This window comes from Hyaena hyaena, unplaced genomic scaffold (genome assembly GCF_003009895.1).
Source record: "Hyaena hyaena isolate Hyena2069 unplaced genomic scaffold, ASM300989v1 scaffold_1546, whole genome shotgun sequence".
NCBI lineage: Eukaryota > Metazoa > Chordata > Mammalia > Carnivora > Hyaenidae > Hyaena > Hyaena hyaena.
Window position 1 is genome coordinate 30,486 of NW_024082153.1, and position 22,843 is coordinate 53,328.

General features: G+C 36.2%; 2 protein-coding genes across 2 annotated transcripts; both read left to right on the forward strand.

The window, feature by feature from the left end:
- The first annotated feature begins 7,313 nt into the window (after positions 1–7,313).
- On the forward strand, positions 7,314–8,264 carry LOC120225820 (olfactory receptor 5L1-like). Its single transcript, XM_039224005.1, has one exon. It carries the CDS (start codon positions 7,314–7,316, stop codon positions 8,262–8,264), a length of 951 nt encoding a protein of 316 aa, XP_039079936.1.
- An 11,159-nt stretch (positions 8,265–19,423) lies between these two features.
- LOC120225817 (olfactory receptor 5I1-like) lies at positions 19,424–20,431 on the forward strand. Its single transcript, XM_039224003.1, has one exon. It carries the CDS (start codon positions 19,424–19,426, stop codon positions 20,429–20,431), a length of 1,008 nt encoding a protein of 335 aa, XP_039079934.1.
- The last annotated feature ends 2,412 nt before the right edge of the window (positions 20,432–22,843 follow it).

Consider the following 22,843-nt stretch of genomic DNA (forward strand, 5'->3'; position numbering starts at 1 on the left):
AAGGAACGGTAAAAAGCAATTCATTTTAGGTTGCATAGTACACTTATTTTTTCATTTCCATGGTTCCTGAATTGATTCTGTTATGATGGTGTATGACAGCTTCATGGCCATATATAACCGTTTGCACTACACAGTTGTTGTGTCCCAGAAACCCTGTGCCCTCCAGTGGTCGTATCATATATATGGGGTATTGCATGTTTCTTGATACTCACATGTTCTGCTTTCAAATTATCTTATAATGATATCTTTTTGTGGTTCAACACAATCAATAATTTCTTCTCTGAGTTTTCCTCGTTAATGTCTTTTTGTTGCTCTGAGTCTTATGTCTTCCAGTTGCTTCTTCTTACTGCCATAACGATCAATGAGATAAGCACACAGCTCTTCATTCTCCCATCTTATGTGCTTTTCATTGCCACCAGCCTCCGGATGCACTCAGCAGGTGAGCATCACAAAATCTTCTCCAACTGTCAGCTTCACACCTGACCAGAGCACCATTTTCCTCAACACCCTTCTCTTCTCCTAGTCTGTGCTATAACTCCTAAACCTCCAGGCGTACAAAGTGGTATCTGTTATACACAGTGGTCATCCTCGTGATGAGTCCCCTCATCCATAGGCTGAGAAATAAGGACAGCAAAGACAGTCAGAAAATAACACTTTTTTCATATTGAATGCATGCATTGATAACCCTTTACTTCTGTTATTATAGAACATCTTTCTGTGATTGTTGAATATTCTACTTGTCAAGCTCATTACAAAATCACTTTAGATTTTCAAAAAGACAAAATATTTACAATGAAAAAAATATGAATTTTAGGTCACAGAAATTATACTCAGCTCTGATAATAAAAGACAGGCCAGTTGGTTTAGTGAACCAGGCTTTATCTACAAAAATGATATAATATGATGTAGTTTATAGAGTGGCGTGTGGACGAAAATAAAATGTAGACAATGTATCTGGCATATTGTATATGTGCAATAAATGCTAGTTGTGTTCTCTTTTCTTTGCTGCTAACTGATAGGTAGTAGCTGTTAAGTAAACAGCCACTTTTTTAAAATTTAGTGAAATAAATGACAAGGGAAGAAATACACAGTCTTCTTTTCAAGAACCTCAAAGAAAATTTAATTATCAGTAAATACCATTATAGTGTTGGTTGGGAGACAGAGTTCAAACTCAATTGTGGATATCAGAGACATTGTTTCATAACTACATGCATCTCTTGTTTGACCTTGAAGGAAACAAAACAAAAGAGAAAAACACAAGGTTTATTCAATAGTAAAGAACAGTGTTCAAGAAGTGTGCGTATGTAATTAAGCCAATCATTCAACAGTATTTTTGAGCTATTATTTTATGTCACATGCATACAAGGTATCTTGGTAAGTGCTGGAAAAAAATGAAAATTTGCAAAAGACAAACTTTGTACTCTCAGCTCCTTCAAAAAGACTTCCAGTGTGGAGGATATAGACTTTTACATGAAATTTAGAAATCTTAGCTTATTTCTTGAAATAATGAAAACAAAACAAAGAAAATATAATCTAGCTCTCTGTTTTATGCTCCCTTTGTATCACCTAACAATCAGCATATTATTAATCTACATGGTCACTGTCCAAAGGCATATCTCCATTCTTTTCATCAGAATTCCTTAGGCAGTCTTCATAAAATGTTTAAATACATTTCTTGGGGAGCCTGGGTGGCTCAGTCGGTTAAGCGTCTGACTTCGGCTCAGGTCATCATCTCACGGTTCGTTGGTTCGAACCCCGCCTCGGGCTCTGTGCTGACAGCTAGCTCAGAGCCTGGAGCCTGCTTCCGATTCTGTGTCTCCCTCTCTCTCTGACCCTCCCCTGCTCACGCTGCCTGTCTCTTTCTCAGAAATAAATAAAAAATCATAAAAAATAAATAAATAGATTTCTTGTAAATATTCAGAGCCATTTGCTTCATTTGCTTTCCTTAAATATTGTTTTAAATTGTCATGTTTTAATTATAATCTAAACAAATAATTAATCAAACCCAGGTCATTGTGTCTATTAGGAAGGATTAGCTTTTATCTGGTAGTGATAATATTTATTATAAGATGGCCTCATAGATAGAGGTGTTTAATTTTCAAAAAATTTATTATACCTTATTTATTTTCATCTATCATTAATTTTGTTTGAATTACTTATATACCCTTTGTTTTGTACTCTTTGTGTTTGGTAAATCCTAAAATTAAGTTCAGAAAATTATTGCAAGAAAAAAATACTAGCTGTTTTTGTTGAGGGTAAAATAAACACTAGAACCTTATATTGGTTCATGAAACAATTTCGAATGGTTATATGATCTTAAAATTACAGTAAAGAATTAAACTTATCTCAGAAGTCTGGATATATAATTATAAACCAAATTGTTTTATATATTCACATATATGAAACTGTCTTCCTTTACACATTGTCATTTACTGGATTTGAACTTTCCTGGAATGCTTGTAGAAAAGTAGCAGAAAGGTTATATTTCTCTTGATTGGTGTCAATTATGGAAATGAAAACTAACCTATGAAATTTTAATAGACACTTCTAAGTGTTTAAAGGGATGTAGAAGTATTTAAATAACTTACTAGAAAAGAAGAAAGCTCTCCACATTAGAACCTTAGCTTCCACATTAAGGAATTAAAAAAAAAGGAAAAAGAAAAAAATAAAGGAAATTTGTAATAAAGACTAAAACATCAGTCAATAAACAGGAAGATGAAAAGCAGAGATCATTGAGTTTCCACTGTGACAAGAATAATAAAAGTGACAAAATTTTATCTAGAATTACTAACAAAAAAGGAACCAGAAACAAATTGATATAATTAGTAAAGATACTAAAGTGGCAGAAATTAAAATGAGTATAATGAACAGTATAAGCAATTTTACGCCAACAACTTGATCAACAAGGATGAGAGAGACAAAGTTGAAGAAGATAAATTGCACCAAAACTGACAATCAAAAATAGAAAACCTGAATAGATATGTAGTAATAAATTTAATTTGTAATGAAAATATTCCCACATTCTTCCACCAATATCCAGACAATTACTTTTACTAAGTATCTACATAGAAATAATGCTGATTTTTCATAGTTAGCTTCAAACAGTTACTTTTATTAAATAACTATATAAGCAGTAGTACCAATTGTTGATTACTTAATTTAGAAGATAGAGGACATGATGCTCTTTCCAATTCATATGATTATACATGATTATTCATTATGGTACATCCTAATAGCAAAGTCAGAAAAAGACAACACACAGAAGAAGACACAAACCAAATTGCCTCATGGATATAAACACAAGAATTCTCAACAAGCTATGATATCCAATAATAAAATAGAGATACAATAAAATTTATAAAAATATTATGAACCACAATCAGGGGAGACTTATCTCAGAAATGAAAGGTTTGCTTAACATATGAAAAACAATGTAATGTATCGCTCACATAGAAAGATGGAGGTGGAGAACCAGATGGATGTCTCCTCAGCCTTGGGTGCAGTCTTTGACACATCAATTTTAGGAATATATTATATGGTAGTTGAGAGGATACCAATTTATTGACTTGAAATTACATCTTGACCACATATACCTTTAAAAATTTATGGGCACAGCCAGCGATACACAGTATTCTACACAAATAGAATACTGTGGCCTAGAGTCATCCTTTAAAGTCAGAAAAACACACCTAGAAGAAACATCTGAGTGGTCCCATTTGATGGCTTCCAGTATTGCACATGCATTAGAAAAAAACGGAGTTCCAGAATTCACTCTAGGTTTATTTTTTTCCCCATGTATTCAAATGGGTGGAAAACCAGATGGGCTTCAATTTCCTTTATTGGCAATTTATTTTGAGTTTATCTAAGTTCAGCCACCTGTGTCTCCTCATCTCCTTTGTAAAATGGGCATAAAAACTGGAATTGTTCTCCTGGACGGTTACTAGGAAGCAAAAGTAAGTTAATACTTGCATAATATTTAGAATGGGTTCCAACACATAGCAAGGGCTCAATAAGTGTGAGCTATTATATGACTTTCTGACCAGTAGGATCATTACTTTTATGGAATTTAAAGGAATTCTGATGCAGCTTTAGTCACTGTGCCCTATAGGAATCTAGGGGATGGTGTAATGTTATAAAAAAGGAAGAATTCCTAAGAAATATTCATTTTATGTCATTATGGCAATAAGATCTGTGTCCAACACATACAACACTTAATGTAATATCTATCATGTAGCACCATGAATTCTGTGAGGAGGGATGTGTGGCTTTAAACTATTGTTTCCCAAAATGGAACAATATAAAAAATAAATTTCCTGATGATATTCCAAAGAGATTTACTATTAGTTGTGTTATATCACATGTCATCTTGGTTTAATTTTTATATATTTTGTCATACTTTAGAGATTAGTGATTGTTTTGTAGCTTAATGGACCCATTCCCCAGGAGCTTAAATTACAGTATATGTAAGTGTCTGCCTGCTACATACATCTTACATCTTCACCACCAGGGACAAAATGTCAGCCTCTCAGGTTTGTTAGCTAGAACTAGGTTTTGGTTACTTGAAAATAGAATTGAAAATATTTTGTCTGTAAACAATTGGTTCAAAAATATACTGAACTCAAGTCTTCTAATTAGATGACGTTTTAACAGGACCCATATTCCTGTGCAGTTACTATTTAAAGTGATTTTGCATTTCAATATTAAGATACAGTTAATGCTGAATTTAGAACAATTTTCTCTGTAATATCAAACATGGATGTGTATGAAAGAATGCAGAATAAACAAATGGTAGCCCTCTTCTTCTTCTTCATTCTCTCTCTCTCTCTCTTGCTCTCGCTCTCTCTCTCCCTTCATCCCTCTCTCCCCTCTGTTTCTTGCTTCTTACCAACCATTTTTCAGAAAAATGTATGACCATGGAGGGGCTCCTTAATTTTAATAATACTGCGAGTTGCATTAATGTGCCTGCGAGATGGTCATAGAGAGTCAGGACCTGTGAAGTCTTTCTGCTCAGAAAAGGAGAAGAATTCATTTGGATTTGTTTTGGGTTTGCTATGAAATAGTTTCTTATTATCAGCCTAGAATATTAGGGAGAAAATTTACCAAGTTGATGTTCCTGTTTAAGTGAGAAATAGGGAAACAAGTTAGGTATTTTGTTTTATTTTGTTTTTGTTGGTGGTCAGGTAATGAAAAAATAAAACAGCATTTTAGGAAAGTGACTATGTTTCCACATCTTTAAAGTAAGTTCTAGATATGGGGAACATATCAAGCTATGATTCCATTCTAGAACATCTTCACTCAGTTTTCATTACACACATGTGTAGAAGTCATGAGTATACCTGTCCTGTTGTCAAGAAGTGTGAGGCAGAGAATAGAATCCCTCAACTTCTCATTGTCTTCTCTTTAAGGAAAGGTCTCAGTGGTAGATCCCCACATACAGAAGCTACAATTTTACCATTTCTCCCAAACAACTACTTACAAAATATGGGAGAGTTTTCACTTACCTCTTTAAAAAATTTTTTTTATATTTATTTATTTTGAGAGAGAGAGAGACAGAGTGCAAACAGGGGAGCTGCAGGGAGAGAGCAAGACACAGAATCAGAAGAAGGCCCTGGGCTCTGATTTGTCAGCACAGAATCCAACAGGGGGCTTGATCTCACAAACCGTGAGTGAGATCATGACCTCAGCTGAAATCAGATGCCTAACCAACTGAGCCACGAAGGCGCCCCTCACTTACCTCTTTTCTAGTGGGGTAAAGAATTAATCTTTCATGGGCACCTGGGTGGCTCATTTGGTTAAGCCTCTGACTCGATTTTGGCTCAGGTCATGATCTCACAGCTCACGAGATCAAGCAAGACCCATGTTAGGCTCTGTGCTGAAAGTGTGGAGTCTACTTGGGATTCTCTCCTTCCCTGTCTTTCTGCCCCTTCCCCATTCTCTCTCTCTCTCTCTCTCTCACACACACACACACACACACACACACACACCACTCTGTCTCTCTCTTTCTCAAAATAAAATAAAACATAAAAAGCTTAATCTGTTAGTTATAGATAGATCTCTATCATATGCATTCATACCTCTCTATGTATATCCTTATTTACATCTACATATATACACCCTGTGTACTATTCAGTATCTTTTTAAAAAAACTTGAGACCTCCAAAATGTAATTTTAAATAGCATGATAATTTTCTGTCCTAGATATGATGTACAACATTTTAACACTTGCTTTATTTCTGAGAATTGATTTTTTGTTAATATATAAACAGTACTGCAATATAGTTTTGCACATAGTTTTTCACAATTTTATCAGTGTAACTATAAATATTTCTTCCAGCAGATTATTAAGAATAAAATCCCTCATAAAAAACATCAGATAGCTTTTACTATTGTTAGGGTTAAGACTTTGGATTCATGCTGCCTCATGACTTTCCAGAAAACTGTATTCAAGAATTCTATCTTTTTGAGATCATTACTATTATTAAAATTGATTAAACCACTTAGTTAATTCGATAGGTAAATCTCTTACTTTTAATGTATATTTTAAGTCTCTTCCTTCTTTTTGTAAATGTTTATTTATTTTAAGAGAGCAAGAGCGAGTGTGGGGGAAGGGCAGGGAAAGGAAGAGAGAATCCTAAGCGGGTTCCACACTGTCAGTGTGGAGCCCTATGCAGCGCTTGAACTCATAAACTTTGAGATCATGACCTGAGCCGAAGTCAAGAGCTTCGTGCTTAACCAACTGAGCCACTCAGACGCCCAAGTCTGTTGTTACATAATCAAAATTTAAAGGATTTTGCGAGCCACAAACCTCAAAAACTTTGTCACACTTTTCCAAAATGGAATATGAGAAAGCTTTGGTTCAAATCTATGTTTCTGATAGACTCAACAACAAAATAATATTTTAGAGAATCAGGGTAAGTGTCATTCTGCTGGACAGAGCTTATTAAGTTTCTTCAGAGAACAGATTTTTAATTTCTGTTTGGGTTTTAAATGTATCATTGAATTTGTTTTAAATTCCATTAAATAACTGAACTTGACCTTCTCAGTGTATTATGATAGATAAAGTTGGAATCATTCTAGGTTTCTGCTGATGCTTAAAGTTAATTTTGATCAGAGGGATAAACTGTGACATTTAACATTTCAAATTATTTGACCACAATATTTTTGTTATATCTTATAAATACATTGTTTGACATCGATGTTATATTTTTCTGAAATTAATATCAAACTGGTTTTGTTTTGTTTTTTTTTTTTTTGCTCTTTAGAAGAAACACAAAATTTATCATTTGTTTTCCTAATCGTGACACATGGCAGGAATGGACACAGGAAACTGCTCCAGTGTCACAGAGTTCATTCTCCTTGGATTCCCAGGAGCCCCTGAGCTGAGAGTCTTCCTCTTCCTGCTGTTCTTTCTCATCTATGGAGTCACGGTGCTGGGCAACCTGGGCATGATTGCAGTGATTCAGGTCAGCTCTCACCTTCACACTCCCATGTACTTTTTCCTTAGCCACTTGTCCCTTGTGGATTTTTGCTACTCCACGATCATTGTGCCAAAGGTGTTGTCCAATATCTTAAGCAAGGACAAAGCCATCTCCTTCCTGGGATGCATGGTGCAATTCTACTTATTTTGTACCTATGCAATCACTGAGGTCTTCCTGTTGGCTGTGATGGCCTATGACCGCTTCGTGGCCATCTGCAACCCACTGCTGTACACAGTTACCATGTCCCGGAATCTCTGTATGGAGCTGGTGTCTGGCTGTTACCTGTGCGGGATGGCGTGTTCTCTGATCCACTTGTGTTTAGCTCTTGAGATCCCATCCTACAGATCAAATGTGATTGATCACTTCTTTTGTGATCTACCCCCTCTCCTATCCCTTGCCTGCTCTGATGTCACTATGAATGAACTCATGGTGTTCATTGTGGCCACTGTCAATGAGATTATCACCCTAATGATCATCCTCACCTCCTACTTGCTCATTCTCATCACCATCCTGAGGATGCACTCTGCAGAGGGAAGGCGCAAAGCCTTTTCCACCTGTGCCTCCCACCTCACAGCCATCCTTGTCTTCCATGGAACAATCCTTTTCACTTACTGTCACCCCAGTTCTGGCAACAGTACAGATACTGACAAAGTGGCCACAGTATTCTACACAGTAGTGATTCCCATGCTGAACCCTCTCATCTATAGCTTGAGGAACAAGGATGTGAAAGAAGCTCTCAGGAAAGTGTTAAGATCTAGATTACCTTTCAAAAAACTATTTTCTTAACTAGACCTCAGATTTTTAACAAGGGGCTGGTTTTTGGTGGATGTAAATGAAAAGTAAAGTAGGGAAGATTTTTTTTATGAGCTGTGTGACTATGCATGCTTTTTTGTTTTCCACTTGCTTGTCTTATTAAGCCATATATTATCTCTTTTATTGATAATTCAAATGCACGTGGTAATAGTGCTGCTCTCAATATCTAATTGCTTTGAGTGGGTTTGGGAGGTATTGTTAGACTCTATTGCTTGGCTTGAGAACAAATCTATATATTTCTAACAAAGTGCACATAGAAAGAGAAGTCTTCATCATCATTAAAGCATGCAACCTTTTTCATTAAACTGACTTCATTTTTTTCTATGGAATGCACATACATTTGTTTGATAGCATATGTATTTTAGTGGACCTTTGGAGTAAATGTCTATGTATTATTTTTAGTCATTTTTGTTTTTTAATTATTTTTCCACTGCTATATTATAATTTTAGAGCTTTGAAATTACAAACTTCCAGTCATAAAATAAATAAGTCATGGAATAAAAAGTACAGCATAGGAAATACAGTCAATAATTTTTAATAAAATTGTGGGGTAACAGATGGTAACCAAACCTACCATGGTGAGCCTCGTGTAATGTACAGAATTGTTGAATCACTTTATTCTACCCCTGAAAATAATATAACATTGTATGTCAAGTGTATTTCAATAAAATAATAAACAATTTTAAAAACCTATCTCTTCTAAAAAATAGAAATAATACTCTAATTCTCTAATAAAATTTCCATGAAATTTAAATTATGTCTCTTAAATTCTTAGAATTATATATGATATATTATAAGTGATTAATAAAATATTTGTTGATACTACTTTGGTTATTTTTAATTTTACCTTTCTCTATTCTATATTTAATTCTTGATTAAATAAGTAGATGATGTATTTGATTCCTTACCTTCCTTAAGTTTCTGTGTTCTAATTAACTTTTTCTTTTGCTTCATATTATTTTAAGCATATACTCTATTTTCAAATCTCCTCTCTCCTAAACCTATTGATTGCATTGGTTTCCCATACTTCTGGGGGGAAAAAAAGATGACTAAATTTGGTGGCTTCAAACAATAGACTTTATTATCTTACAGTTCTGGAGGGCAGAAATATGAAATTGCTGTCATTGAACCAATCAAGGTGCCAAGAATGCCACACACTTTCAGGAGGTTCTTGGGGAAGATGCTTTTCTCATCTCTTGCCGTTTCTGGTGGCCACAAGTATTCTTTGACTTGGGGCTGTATTATTTTAACCTTCAAGGCTGGCATCTGTAATCATCTCTGCTTTCCATCTTTGTTACTCTTTGTGTGTGTGTGTGTGTGTATGTAAAAACTGCCTCTCTCTTGTGAAGTCACTTGTGAAAGCATTTACAGCCCACTCAGATAATCAGGGATAATCTCCTCATCTCAAAATCCTTAACCCAATAACGTCTGCAAACAGCCTTCTCCCAAACAAGGTGGCATTTGAAGGTTCCAGGGATTAGAACTTGATACATTTAAAAAAAGGCAATTTTCAAATATAATACATCCACCTTTTTTTTTTTTTAATGTTTTATTTATTTCTAGGAGAGTGAGAGAGACAGTGTGAACAGGGGAGGGTCAGAGAGAGAGGGAGTGACAGACTCTGAAACAGGCTCCAGGCTCTGAGCTGGCAGTCAGCACAGAGCCCAACGCGGGGCCCGAACCCACGAACCGCGAGATCACGACCCGAGCGAAAGTCGGACGCTTAACCAACTAAGCCACCCAGGCGCCCCAATACATCCACCTTTTAAAGGCCAAAGTACAATTACTTTTCTTGTGTTCCTACAATGTTAACACTCCCTTTGTTTTCTTATTTTCTTAAGATTTCAATTTATATTTGTATTGACTATATTTTTATTGGACTTGCAGATTTAATTGTAAGATAGGTCCTTGTTGCTCAGTGAAGTAGGATGGGGTCAGTGTCATATCCTGAAGAGTGATTTTGAGGAAGATGCTTATTCCTGCTTAACCTTGAGTCTCTCAAATATGAACCAAAGACAAGCTGTCGGACTCAGAGTTATCACTGAACTTAAACATAATAACAAAACTGCAAAGACCTGGCCCATAAAATGCATTCTTACTAATGCTTCTTAAAAGGACATCTTTGAGGGTAAGACTTATTTAGAAATATTCCAGTATTCCTAGCAAAGACAGCTACTCGTTATTTCTTTTTAATAAATGAATAAATAATGACTAAGAATGGAGTTCTATATTGTGCATGTGATGAACATATGGCTCTGTATTGCTTTTTTAATGTTGTGAATGGAGTGAGATTCCCCACATCACCCATGAAGCTTTGGGTTTTAAGATGAAGGAAAGAGAAAAACATCTCTCACCTTTGGTCTTCCAACTAGAACAGGGTTCCTCCACCTTGGCACTATTGGCATTTTTCTCTAGATAATCCTGTGCTATCGGGGTCTCACCTGTTTATATTAGGGGATGTTTAGCAGCATCCCTGGCCTCTACTCATTAGATACCTTTACCACTTTTCCCTATCTTTGTGATACGCAAAAAGTCTTCCAATGTTGTCAAACTTCACCTAGATAGAAAACCAACTGAGCTAGGAGTCACAAGATTAGCAGGCATCACTATGCAAGAGCTCTAGTCTTTTCAGAGAGACCCTCAATATTGAGTTTCATGTGTTTGAAAAGCCTTGTTAGTTACCCAGGAGCTCACTTTTTAGCCAGTTACTAATCTGATCTCTTCAGAAAATGCAATGTTCTTTTCAGAGACCTTGAGTTTTAGGGTCTCGGGGACACAGAGTAGCCTTCATCTGGGCTTGGATAATTACTGGTCTCCATATCCTACTAAGACTCAGGCACACTTTTCATATGGAGAGACTGATTCTTTCATTTCATTGAAAAAAAAAAGAAAATCTCATTTACATGTAGCTGCACACACACAAAAATTAAATATCAGGTTTCTTTTTCCCTCTCAAGGTAACTTCATAGATAACATCCACAATTGTGTGGGAATAATTGAGGAACACTGAATGCTCCTCAGACATATCTGAAAATCAATTACATAAGGTTTTTTTTTTCTATTTCTTTAAGTGGTTTTATTGCATTTATATCATCTGATCACTCCCTTATTGCAAACCATGGGAGTTGATATGTAATTCCCATTCTCTTATTATTTGCATCTCAATTTTCTGGTGGGAACCCAACCTCCCCCATTCTTAGTTGGCCTCTGTCTTTGCACTGTTGGCTGGCAGCTCTCTCGGGGGCTTCTCAAGTGTAATTTAAAGCCAGCGCCATTATTTGGAGGGCTGCGAGAGACTAGAAGGAAGAGGCAGGCCACTCCAAGTTGATAGGTTCCAGTTTAATAAACAAAGGGATCTTACATAGGAGGCTTGCCTTGGGCAGGAGCAAGATACAATGGATCCCAGCACTCACCCATTAAATCTTAAAAGTTTATAAAAAGCTCCTATAACTGGGCTCAGTCACATATACCATGCAGGTTCTCTTAACACCCTATTGCTGTCTCAAGGCTAAGTCCTTGGAGCAGCCTCTGAGAGTGGACATACAGTTCAGGGACAAGAGAGGGAGTGATGTACCTCGGAGTGCCTGAGTCCAGTTCATGGGTCATTCAGTAGTCACAGCTTTTTGGTAATGTTCCCCAGCATCCAAACAAGGGGATTTGGGGAAGTGTTCATGGAAGTTCATGGCACTGCATCAAGAGATGCAGTGACTGGTTTCTGAGTAGATTGGTTCATGTTTGGTTAGTGAGCTAGTGACTTAACTGAGGTTCTGCTGGAATTATTAGAAATAAGTGTTGTGAACGAAATGACACAAAGACAGGACACACACAAAGGACAGACACAGACACAACTCCGGCCGGAGGAACAATTCTACGCAAGCCCCTCTTGCGGTTTATTTTATACCCTGGTAACTGGATACAAACTGAAATTTACAAGATGCATTCCTTTACCAATTAAGGGCAAGTAGCCAAACACATTTCAAGGACAGAGGGGAGCAAAGGGAGGAAGCGACCACAACATGTTTACTAAGAGGCCTGCTCACAATTCCAGCCTTCTCCTTACTTCTAAGGAGGGCATGTTCCCTCATTTGCGAGCGGACCATTAAACTTGGATGTTGTGTGCAGGCCTCCTGACAGAGCACCCTGTTTGCAGGCATGATCTGTCCAGGCAGGGAGCCCCGTGTGCAGGCACATCCCCGCGTCCCTAACCACACTTTCTTGTGGTCACTGTCGGGCTCCCACAATAAGCTTTTATTATTGATATAAATCCTCTGGGCATTTAGAAGTTGAAAGCTGCTTATAGTTCTCTTTGTCAAATTGCCAAGATATATACAGATCTAACCTTATCTTTCTTCATGAAGCAACATATTCTCTCTAAATCTAATTTTCAGGTCTACAGTTATGCTACAAATTTTCCAATCTTTGTGTAATTGCTTATGTTGCTTCTTTTATCATCTCTCATTCATCACTATTTTGTAATTGACAGCATTCTTAAATGTGCAGTTCAAGTTATCTTTCTTCTTTTTGCCTGTAACCAAAACACTGCCTGTTACACATATTCACAGAGTAGAGTTATTTATTAAGTAAAGATTCTCTGAAATATTCTGGCCTTGGATGGCCAGAATTCCACTTGCACATAGATGCACACCTAACACATATCAGAGTTATTAACTTCATTCATAATTGGTTTTTCACTGATACTTGACTTTTAAGGTCTTCTAATTCTCAACAGCTAGATAGATATATTTTTGCTTCTTTCCAGTTTATTCTACCAGCCTATAACATAGAATAATATTCTGATAGCTGTTTGATAAATTGCTCTGATATGGTTAAATCAGACAACAAATAACATAATCTAATTTTATATATAATGATCTACCATTTCAAAACTAAAATAGTCTTCTTTGAGACAACCTCAAGATATAGAAAAACACATTACATCATTTCATTTTGTGTTTTTGTGTTTCAGCAATTCCTCAGTAGAACGATTTAATTGCTCACATATCTTTTCCCACTGGGATTTGAATGTCAGTGTGTGTTCCTGGGATCCTAAGTGAGATCTGAAAGCTAATCTCAGAAGATTCAAGGTTAAATATAAAAGGTCTTGAATTATCCTAAGGAACCAATTCCTTCCTAACAGAGGCACAGATTTCTTTTAAAAACACAAATGGCCTGCCCAAATGGATTATGGAAAATCTTGCAATGGATCAATTTTTAAAATACTTAACTGTCAAAACTGATTTTTTCCAGTGAAAAGTGAATTGATGCTGACAACAGAGTAGTAAGGTAAATGAAAGAAAGATAGTGATCTGGTAAGTTCTTCACTAAGTTTTTCACATAGTCCTGGGACATCAGGAAGGATTTTAAGTGCTCATGTTCTGAAAGTCGTTTATTTTACACTCAGGAAACAATTTGAGAAGACACATGTTAGAATAATACAGGGTTTAATTCTCAATGTATTTCCAACAAAAGCAACATTATCACCACTAACAAAAAAAAAACACATTTCATAGATAATATTCTTTTTTTTAATTTATTTTTTTATGTTTTTTATTTATTTCTAGGAGAGAGAGAGAGACCGCATGAGCAGGGGAGGGTCAGAGAGAAAGGGAGTCACAGACTGAAACAAGCTCCAGGCTCTGAGCTGGCAGTCAGCACAGAGCCTGACTCGGGGCTCGAACCCACGAACCGCGAGATCATGACCTAAGTGAAAGTCGGATGCTTAACCAACTAAGCCACCCAGGCGCCCCCATAGATGATATTCTTAAGACAATCTTCAGCATTATTGGACTCTCTGATTAGAATTCTAACTATAAACACATTTATCATTGCTTATTATTATTTTTTAAGTTGGGCAGACTGAGGTATAAATTGAGGCTAACCCATTTATATATCATATTATTTATTCTATCCTTTAGTCATGTGTTGATACAAAGAATTATCAATATACAGGTAACAGGACTGGGGTAGGATTAGGAGAATGGTTTTAAGGGAAGAGAAAAATGGTTTAGAAAGTTAGCCTCTAGGGCTCAATATAAAGCTCTGACTGTAAAATGTATAATTTTACAAAACCTTTTAGAAAACCCCATTTTCATCCTCACCTGCAAATTGCATAGAAGAGCAGATTATTTGGCTTCTCTTTGGAGTCTTCTTAATTTTTGTGTCTTGCATCCCTTTCCCCTTCTATTCTTCCATTTGACTTTTACATTTCATTTTTGAACCCTGAAAGTCTCTTTTAATCTTAAAGTATATGACATCCTTGAAAGATCATTATAAGAAAATATTCTCTATAAAAATGATTTCTTCATTATGTTTGATTCTGTAGAAATAAGGGATTGGGGGCCAGAGGGTGCCTGGGTGGCTTAGTCAGTTAATCATCTGACATTGACTCAGGTCATGATCTCACAGTCTGTGGGTTTTAGCCTCGTGCTGGGCTCTGTGCTGACAACTCAGAGCCTGGAGCCTGCTTCATATTCTGTGTCTCCTTCTCTCTTTGGCTCTCTGCCTCTCACACTCTATCTCTGTCTCTCTCTTTCTCAAAAATAAATAAACATTAAAATATTTAAAAAAAAAGAAATAAGGGATTTGAGTGGAAAATAAGCAAGGAAGTGGTTGTTTTCCATGGCTTAGACCACAAGGTTATTTAAGCATTGGCCTGAAAGATGAATCTCTTTTTTTTCATGCCTACTTTTGATAGTCATTCTTCATACTTACTAAAGGACTGTATGGCACAACAAAGAAGCATTCCATCCACCTTTGCCTTTCTAGCCACTGGCTATAATTTTACCTCTTTTGCCTTCACAGTAGTGGCTAGAGTTGCACTTTTAAGTCAACTGACAATTTTATCTCTCATATTTGTAGATAAGAACAGATGAACTGTCACTCAATGACAGTTGATATTTTCTAAGGAAGATGTCATATGTATTTCAGGAAAGGAGAACTCCAAAGAGTTGACTAGTAGCTCAGAGATAGCTCTTTTTCCAATTAACACTATGTTTTTTAAAGCAATGGGTTTGAAGTGAGATAGAGTATATGAGATAAAAATGGGAATATATGTGAAAACTGAAGGTATTTCAATGCTGAGCTTGTAGGGGACAGGGAATACTTTAAATATTTAGGAAGAAAGCAGGCAACATAATACAAAATCTGTTTTATACAGGTAATTCTTACAGTGGCTTATGGATTCATTTTGTAGCATGTTTGAAAGTAGGTTGGGAATTGATTAGAGAAAATGAGGCCAAGTAACAAGTTCAAATGAGGAAAATGAGGGATGACATTAAATAATGGAGTGTCAGTGATGATAAGGGATCATCACTGAGACGCCTGGGTGGTTCAGTCAGTTGAGGATCCTACTTGGCTCAGGTCATGATTTCATGGTCCGTTACTGCGTCTGGCTCTGTGCTGACAGGTCAGAGCCTGGACCCTGCTTCAGATTCTGTGTCTCCCCCTTTCTCTTCCCTCCCCCACTTACACTCTGTCTCCCTCTCTCTCTCAAAAATAAATAAACATTAAGTTTTATTTTTTAAAAAAGAAAGAAACATTGGATATTTGCCTCAGATTGAATCAATGGTTCTTGTTTGGTTTTTGGTAAGAAGAGGTTTCTTATTTGGACTAGCAGTGGAGGTACATATATATACATATATATGTATATGTATACACATACAATGTAGGGATCATAGAATAAGCATATGTTATAGAAAGCAATAGTAATTAAATATAGTTTTAGGCATACTGAAATGTACATGTGACTATTTATTAGCTCACTTTGAGTTGGACAGATGCTTATGTGAAAATTATCACTGTATACTTGGTGTTGTAAGGAAAGGCACAGAATTATGTAGGGAGAGTGTACATAGTGAGAAGAGAAGCAGGTTGAGAAGGATGCTGTAGGAAAGTGCCACTGTACATGAAGGAGGCTGAACAGGGGCAAATCAAAATTAGGAGTGAAATCAAGAGAAGTGTATAAAATCCAAGAGAGGAAGGTATTTTACAGAAAAAGGAGATGTTGGGGCATCTGGGTGGCTCAGCAGTCTGGGTGTCTGACATCAGCTCAGGTCATGATATCACAGTTCATGAGTTTGAGCCCCACATCAGACTCTCTGCTGTCAGTACAAAGCCCACTTCAGATCCTCTGTCCCCCTTTCTCTCTGCCCCTCCCTTGCTCACACTCTGTCAAAAATAAATAAATACTATTTTAAAAAGAAGAAAAGAGATGTCAAAGCAATTACATGAAATAGGGAAAAGACAGTTCATTACCTACTGAAAAATCTTTGAGTTTGACAAATAGGATATAGTTTGGAATTGAAACAAAAAGGGTTTTAAGTTGTTGGGATAAAAATTCTATCTCAGTAGGCTTACTTGAGAAAGTAGAAACCAGTGTAGATGCTTATAAGAAAATATTGAAAGAAAATAAATGGAAATAGATAAAGAGTAATAATTTTGAAGGTAAAATTGACTTCCATGTTTTGTACTGCAAGTGTATGAAGGAAAGATTAGTAGCAACAGTATAACTATCTTAATTGATGCAGTTGGTCAGAACTGGGTACACAGTTGAAGGGATTAACCTCAGAAAAGGTAAGGCATGATATTCCATGAAAGGAAAAGAAAGAAGAGAGGAAGCCACCAATGAATCCAAATGCTTATATGATGACTTGATGACAACACCGAGCATATACTTCATTGTTATCCAATCTTTTTCTTTTCAAAATAATAATCAGTTTCTAATGGTGAGAAGAAAAGACCCCCAAAGAGAATGAGACCCATAAAGAATTATGAAGGTTTGCGATAGAGATTAAAGGAGGGAAATAACTCTATGATATGAAAAATTAACAATTTTATTCAATTATACATATAATTGAATATATATACATATAATTTAAAACTGTGACTTTTAGCATAATACCCTCCAGTTTGATCCATGTTGTTGCAAATGGCAGGATTTCATTCTTTCTCTTTGCCAACTAGTATTCCATTGTATATATAAATCACATCTTCTTTATCCGTTCATCAGTTGATGGACATTTGGGTTCTTTATATAATTTGGCTATTGTTGATAGCACTGCTATAAACATTGGGGTACATGTGTCCCTATGAATCAGCACTCCTGTATCCTTTGGATAAATTCTTAGTAGTGCTATTGTTGGGCTGTTAGGTAATTCTATTTTTAATTTTTTGAGGAACCTCCACACTGTTTTCCAGAGTAGCTGCATCAGTTTGCATTCCCGCCAACAGTGCAAGAGGGTTCCTGTTTCTCCACATCCTTACCAACATCTGCTGCTTTCTGAGTTGTTCATTGTAGCCACTCTGACCACTGTGAGGTGGTATCTCAATGTGGTTTTGATTTTTATTTCCCTGATGATGAATGATGTTTAGCATCTTTTCATGTGTCTGTTGGTCATCTGGATGTCTTCTGTGGAAAAGTCACTATGTATGTCTTCTGCCCATTTCTTCACTGGATCATTTGTTTTCTCAATCAGAGAAAGACAAATATCATATGTTTTCATTCATATGTGGAACTTAAGAAACTTAACAGAAGACCAGGGGAAAGGAAAGGGGAAAATAGTTTCAAACAGAGAGGAAGGGAAACCATAAAAACTCTTAGAGAACCAACTAAGGGTTGATGGGAGGGGGGCGAAGGAGAGGGGAAAATAGGTGACGGGCACTGAGGAGGGCACTTGCTAGGACAAGCACTGGGTGTTGTATGTAAGCAATGAATCATGGGAAACTACACCTGAAACCAAGAGCATGCTGTATACACTCCATGTTAGCCAACCTGACAATAAATTATATTAAAAAGTTGTGACTTTATACAAATATAACATGAAACTCCCTGTGATTTAACTTCATCATTCACTCATTAAGTTGTTCTAATTGGTACAAAAGATAATGCAAAGAATTATAGATCAAGAATTCATTATTAAGGAGGGCTCTTACGTTCAACACTGGCTGTTATATAGAAGTGATGAATCACTAAATTCTACATTGAATATTTTACAATATATATTACCTAACTAAAACTTATATTAAAACTTGAAAAGAAAAAAGTTCACAAATAAATATACAAACAGATTTTAAAAACTAGCTACTTCCATAGAAGAGAGGGAAATCCATTATCTCTACACTCGACAAAATGTGCATGTCTGTAGACATGTATTGTGTGGCTCTCGGTTCTCTGCGACTTACAGATTTCTAAACTAGAGTAAGGATAATCAAAGGCAGAAAGGTAGAGAAGAAGCAGAGTGAGACTTTTTTCAACATCTTGTACAATTATTCATGGCAGAGGGCATGGATACATTCTCGGATATCATTATCATATTCCCTGAACTGAATTTAACAAATTCGTAGGCATGAGAGTTTCTCTAGCTGTGTTCTGTAGCTTGAATTCCAGAAAAATTAACAGACATCTGGATTGACTCAGAATTGCCATGCTTCCAGCTTTAGAACTGTGAAGGAACAAGATGGTGAGGAGATGGAGACTGTAGAAAGAAATTCATTTAACACTTATAATTTGATTATAAGGTACTATCCGTGTCATGTCATAGGTGATGAACTAAAGCCCAGTGGTTAATCGGCTTGACAAAGGTCTCCCAATGTCTGAGTGACAGAGCTGAGATTCAAACACTTGTATATTAATGCAGAACCTTTCTTCTTTCTGTTTTAACAGTGGATTTCAAACAACTCTTAGGGGTTCTTTTGTTCCTCAGAGGGGAAGCCACATCTCAAGGTGAGAAACACAGAACTTCTGTTCCTCTTCCTATACAGGGCTTCAGTGGGAAAAGCAATGCTCTCCGTTGTGAAAAAAACAACACAAATAGGAGCAGAGGCTATTTATTCAATTTGCTGTATAACCATGTGGTTAGCCACCATTACTTGACATTGGTGGAAGATGAGGGAGTTGAAGAAAGTAGAGCTCAACAACTGATTTGATGGTTGTGTGTCCTTAAATATGGAAAACAATAGCTTTACATGATAGAAGTGGTACATTGTTGATTTAATTAAGAAAACTGAAAATCTTAATATTTGAAATGTATAATACTACAGTAGCTGTAGATATGCCTAGGTGTTATCAGGATACCCAAGTAGATTTAAAATTACTCTATATATTTTGACTGTTTTCTTTGTTATTTTTTTAGTGAATGTTGAGGTTGTTATTAATATTGCCATCATTATTATTGTGTCACAACTTCAGAGGTCCAGGGGCACTGCAGAGAATGGATTTGGAGAACCTCACTGTGAAGACTGAGTTCTTTCTCTTGGGATTTAGTGACCATCCAGAACTTTGGAGGGTTCTTTTTGCTGTGTTCCTTTTTATCTACTCTGTTACCTTAATGGGGAACCTAGGGATGATTTTATTAATCACAACCAGTTTCCATTTGCACACCCCTATGTACTTTTTCCTCCGCATATTGTCCTTTATAGATGTATGCTACTCCTCTGTCATTGCCCCCAAACTACTTGTAGACTTGGTTTCTGAGAAAAAGACCATTTCTTACAAGGGCTGTGCTGCACAGTTATATTTTTTCTGCTCTTTGGTTGACACAGAATCTTTCCTCTTGGCTGCCATGGCTTATGACCGGTACATAGCCATCTGCAACCCATTGCTTTATAGTGTTATTATGTCCAAGAGGATTTGCTGCCAGCTTACACTTGGAGCATTTTTGGGGGGTACGTTGAGCTCAATTATTCACACTACTAATACTTTCCATCTGTCTTTCTGTTCCAAAGAAATTAACCACTTCTTCTGTGATATCTCCCCACTCTTCTCTGTGTCCTGCACTGATACTTACATGCATGACATTGTTCTGGTAGTTTTTGCTGGTTTGGTGGAAGCTATCTGTCTTCTAGCAGTTCTTCTCTCTTATGTCTGCATCATAGCAGCTATTCTTAAGACAGGTTCTGCTGAAGGAAGAAGAAAAGGGTTCTCCACTTGTGCCTCCCATCTGACTGTGGTCACTATTTACCATGGTACCCTCATTTTTATTTATTTGCGCCCCAGCACTGGTCATTCACCAGATATTGACAAAGTGACCTCTGTGTTCTATACATTGATTATACCTATGTTGAATCCCCTAATTTACAGTCTGAGGAACAAAGATGTCAAAAATGCCTTTAGAAAAGTGATGAGCCAAAAATTGCTTTCATAATAAAGAATGAAACTGAGCCTGGCAACTTTTCAACAATGTCTTTTCTTTGACCTTTGGTTCTCACTATTGAGGAAGTCAGTTTAATTAGGAAGTTCCCCAAATCTGTGGGTAATGAGGCCTCAACTACAAAATAGGGCCAGAGGCTAACATCAGAGCCAGGCCCCATCACATTACTTGTGTTAAGTCTATCTCTTTATTATTTTAAAGCTGAAATTTTTAATATATTTTACAAGAGTAAACTTACCCTTCATATAATGTCCTATGTTCTGCAGTCTTACTCCTTTTTTCTCTGATCCTAGATTTTATAACAATTATTCTCAATATTGGATAAGCCATTAAAAATCACAATCCACTTTTTCTGAATGAAACAAAATGCAATTTACAGAGAATATTTTTCAATTAAATTTTATTTCCATGCAAATATGAGTATTGCAACTTAGCTTTCTTATTATATTCACTCTAAAAAAAGTCTTCCCCAAATTTTAACTCCTATATGATATTTTTCTGATACCCCTTCGATTACAGATGATAAGTCACATCCTAAACCTCACTAGAATCTTAAGTGTGCTTCTTTTAAGACTCTCAGAATTTTTTATCTAACATTGTGGCTGTCTCTGTGTGTTTTACCCATCTACTAGACTTATCCATTTATTATTGTGCCTTATTTGATGTCTTGCATATTTATACAGGATTTTCCCTAATATATATATACTGAGTAAATGTTCATGAAATAATCATGAGTACATTTGTTATTGGCTGTTTTTGATTTAGATTATACACTTATGTATAGGCAGAAGCTATTTATCTTGCAGTATTTTTGTTTCCTTCTCCAGAGGGGTACTATATACACACATGACTATTTCAAGATATTGTCAAGTATGGCGGTTTATTTAAAATTTTTTTCAAATATCAACAAAGTTAATGTCTGGCTCATAATCTATTTCCTTGAGAAGATATTGTCTGAAATCTCTGACTGGTAAGCAGAGAACTGAAATTCCTGAGGGAAGCTATTCTCTGAGAGCCAGAGATGGGATGAGAAGCCAACAAATGATCAGATCATTTGTTGGTCTGCTGGGACTTGTCTCATAGAAAAGGTGTGGCAGAAAGTGTTAAAAAAAAAAAGGTTAAACCAAAGGTGAGGTTGAACAGTGGGAAAGAGGGTCAATGAGAGAGGAAAACCTTCTGACAGTGAAAATGTTGGCTGGGTTACAAAGAAGGATCACAGTTCCATTTACTACAGTGGAAATCTATCTTTCCAAGCAGGTTTTTGTCCATATAGCTCAATGGTGAGGCAGGACTCTGGTCAGCGTGGTCAATAAGAATGAATGGAATGGCAACCCGATGGCAATGAGAAACAAGTGCTTCATCCTAAAAACTGAGCATGAAATGTTCACCACAGTGTATAGGTTCATCACAGTAGATGGACATTGGTTCTTTTGTCATTAAGTGTATGTTGGCTTATAAACTGGCCTCCTCACACACAGAAACTGAAGAAAAAGGCAGACCACTCCAGACTGATAGGTGGTGGGTTTAGTGAACTTACCTAACAAGACCTGACTTGGGCAACCCCAAGATGAGTAGAGCTCCACTCCCATCCTCCAAAATCTTAAAAGTTTATACAAAAGGCTTAACTAGTTTCAGTCATGTAAACCATCTGGAGGATCTCAACACCACATTGGTCTTCAAGTCATTGATCTCCGCCAACAATATATTGTTTATATATCCTTTAATATATTAAAGCCACATTCATATATGTATATTGAAGCCACATTAAGAAGATGAGGAAACTGAGTGTCAACAGGACAAGTAATCTATGGCCACACAGCTAACAAGTAAATGATAATATATAGATATGAGTCAGGTCTGTCTCACTCTGAATTCCAGTTCTTAACTTAAAACCTCTTTCATCTTTACCAGTTTTTTAAAAATGAAAATAAAACATAAACAAAAACAAAAACAAAATCCTGGCTTTCTGCTCATGTGTAAAGGCTATTAAATTAAAGTCATATTTAAATGAAAAGATAAACAAGAAAAAAGAACTATCTTTTATTCTTACACACATATGGGAAAGCTGGCCAATGAATCCAATTTACTATCACATGAAAAAGCTTAATTGTTATAGATAGAAATATGTTTAGTATGTTTTCATTAAAGTACATTGTGATGGGAAGGAATTTGGACAATGATGGAGAGGTACTGATATATGGCACATTCTATGAACAACAAATAAATTATTTGAGATTGTAAAATATTCAATAGATAATGAAATCCCTCGATTTTTCTTAACATGCCATTCAATCAGTAATGCAAGACTAATATCTTGCCGAAAATTGCACCTTTTAAATGCATTATTTAATTCTTATGATATTTTGAGGTACACTCAGCCCATTTTATATGCTAAAAGAATATATA

Excerpts from the sequence above, each read along its gene's own strand:
- LOC120225817 (XM_039224003.1), top strand. The coding sequence starts at position 19,424 with ATGTTGAGGTTGTTATTAATATTGCCATCATTATTATTGTGTCACAAC.
- LOC120225820 (XM_039224005.1), top strand. The coding sequence starts at position 7,314 with ATGGACACAGGAAACTGCTCCAGTGTCACAGAGTTCATTCTCCTTGGA.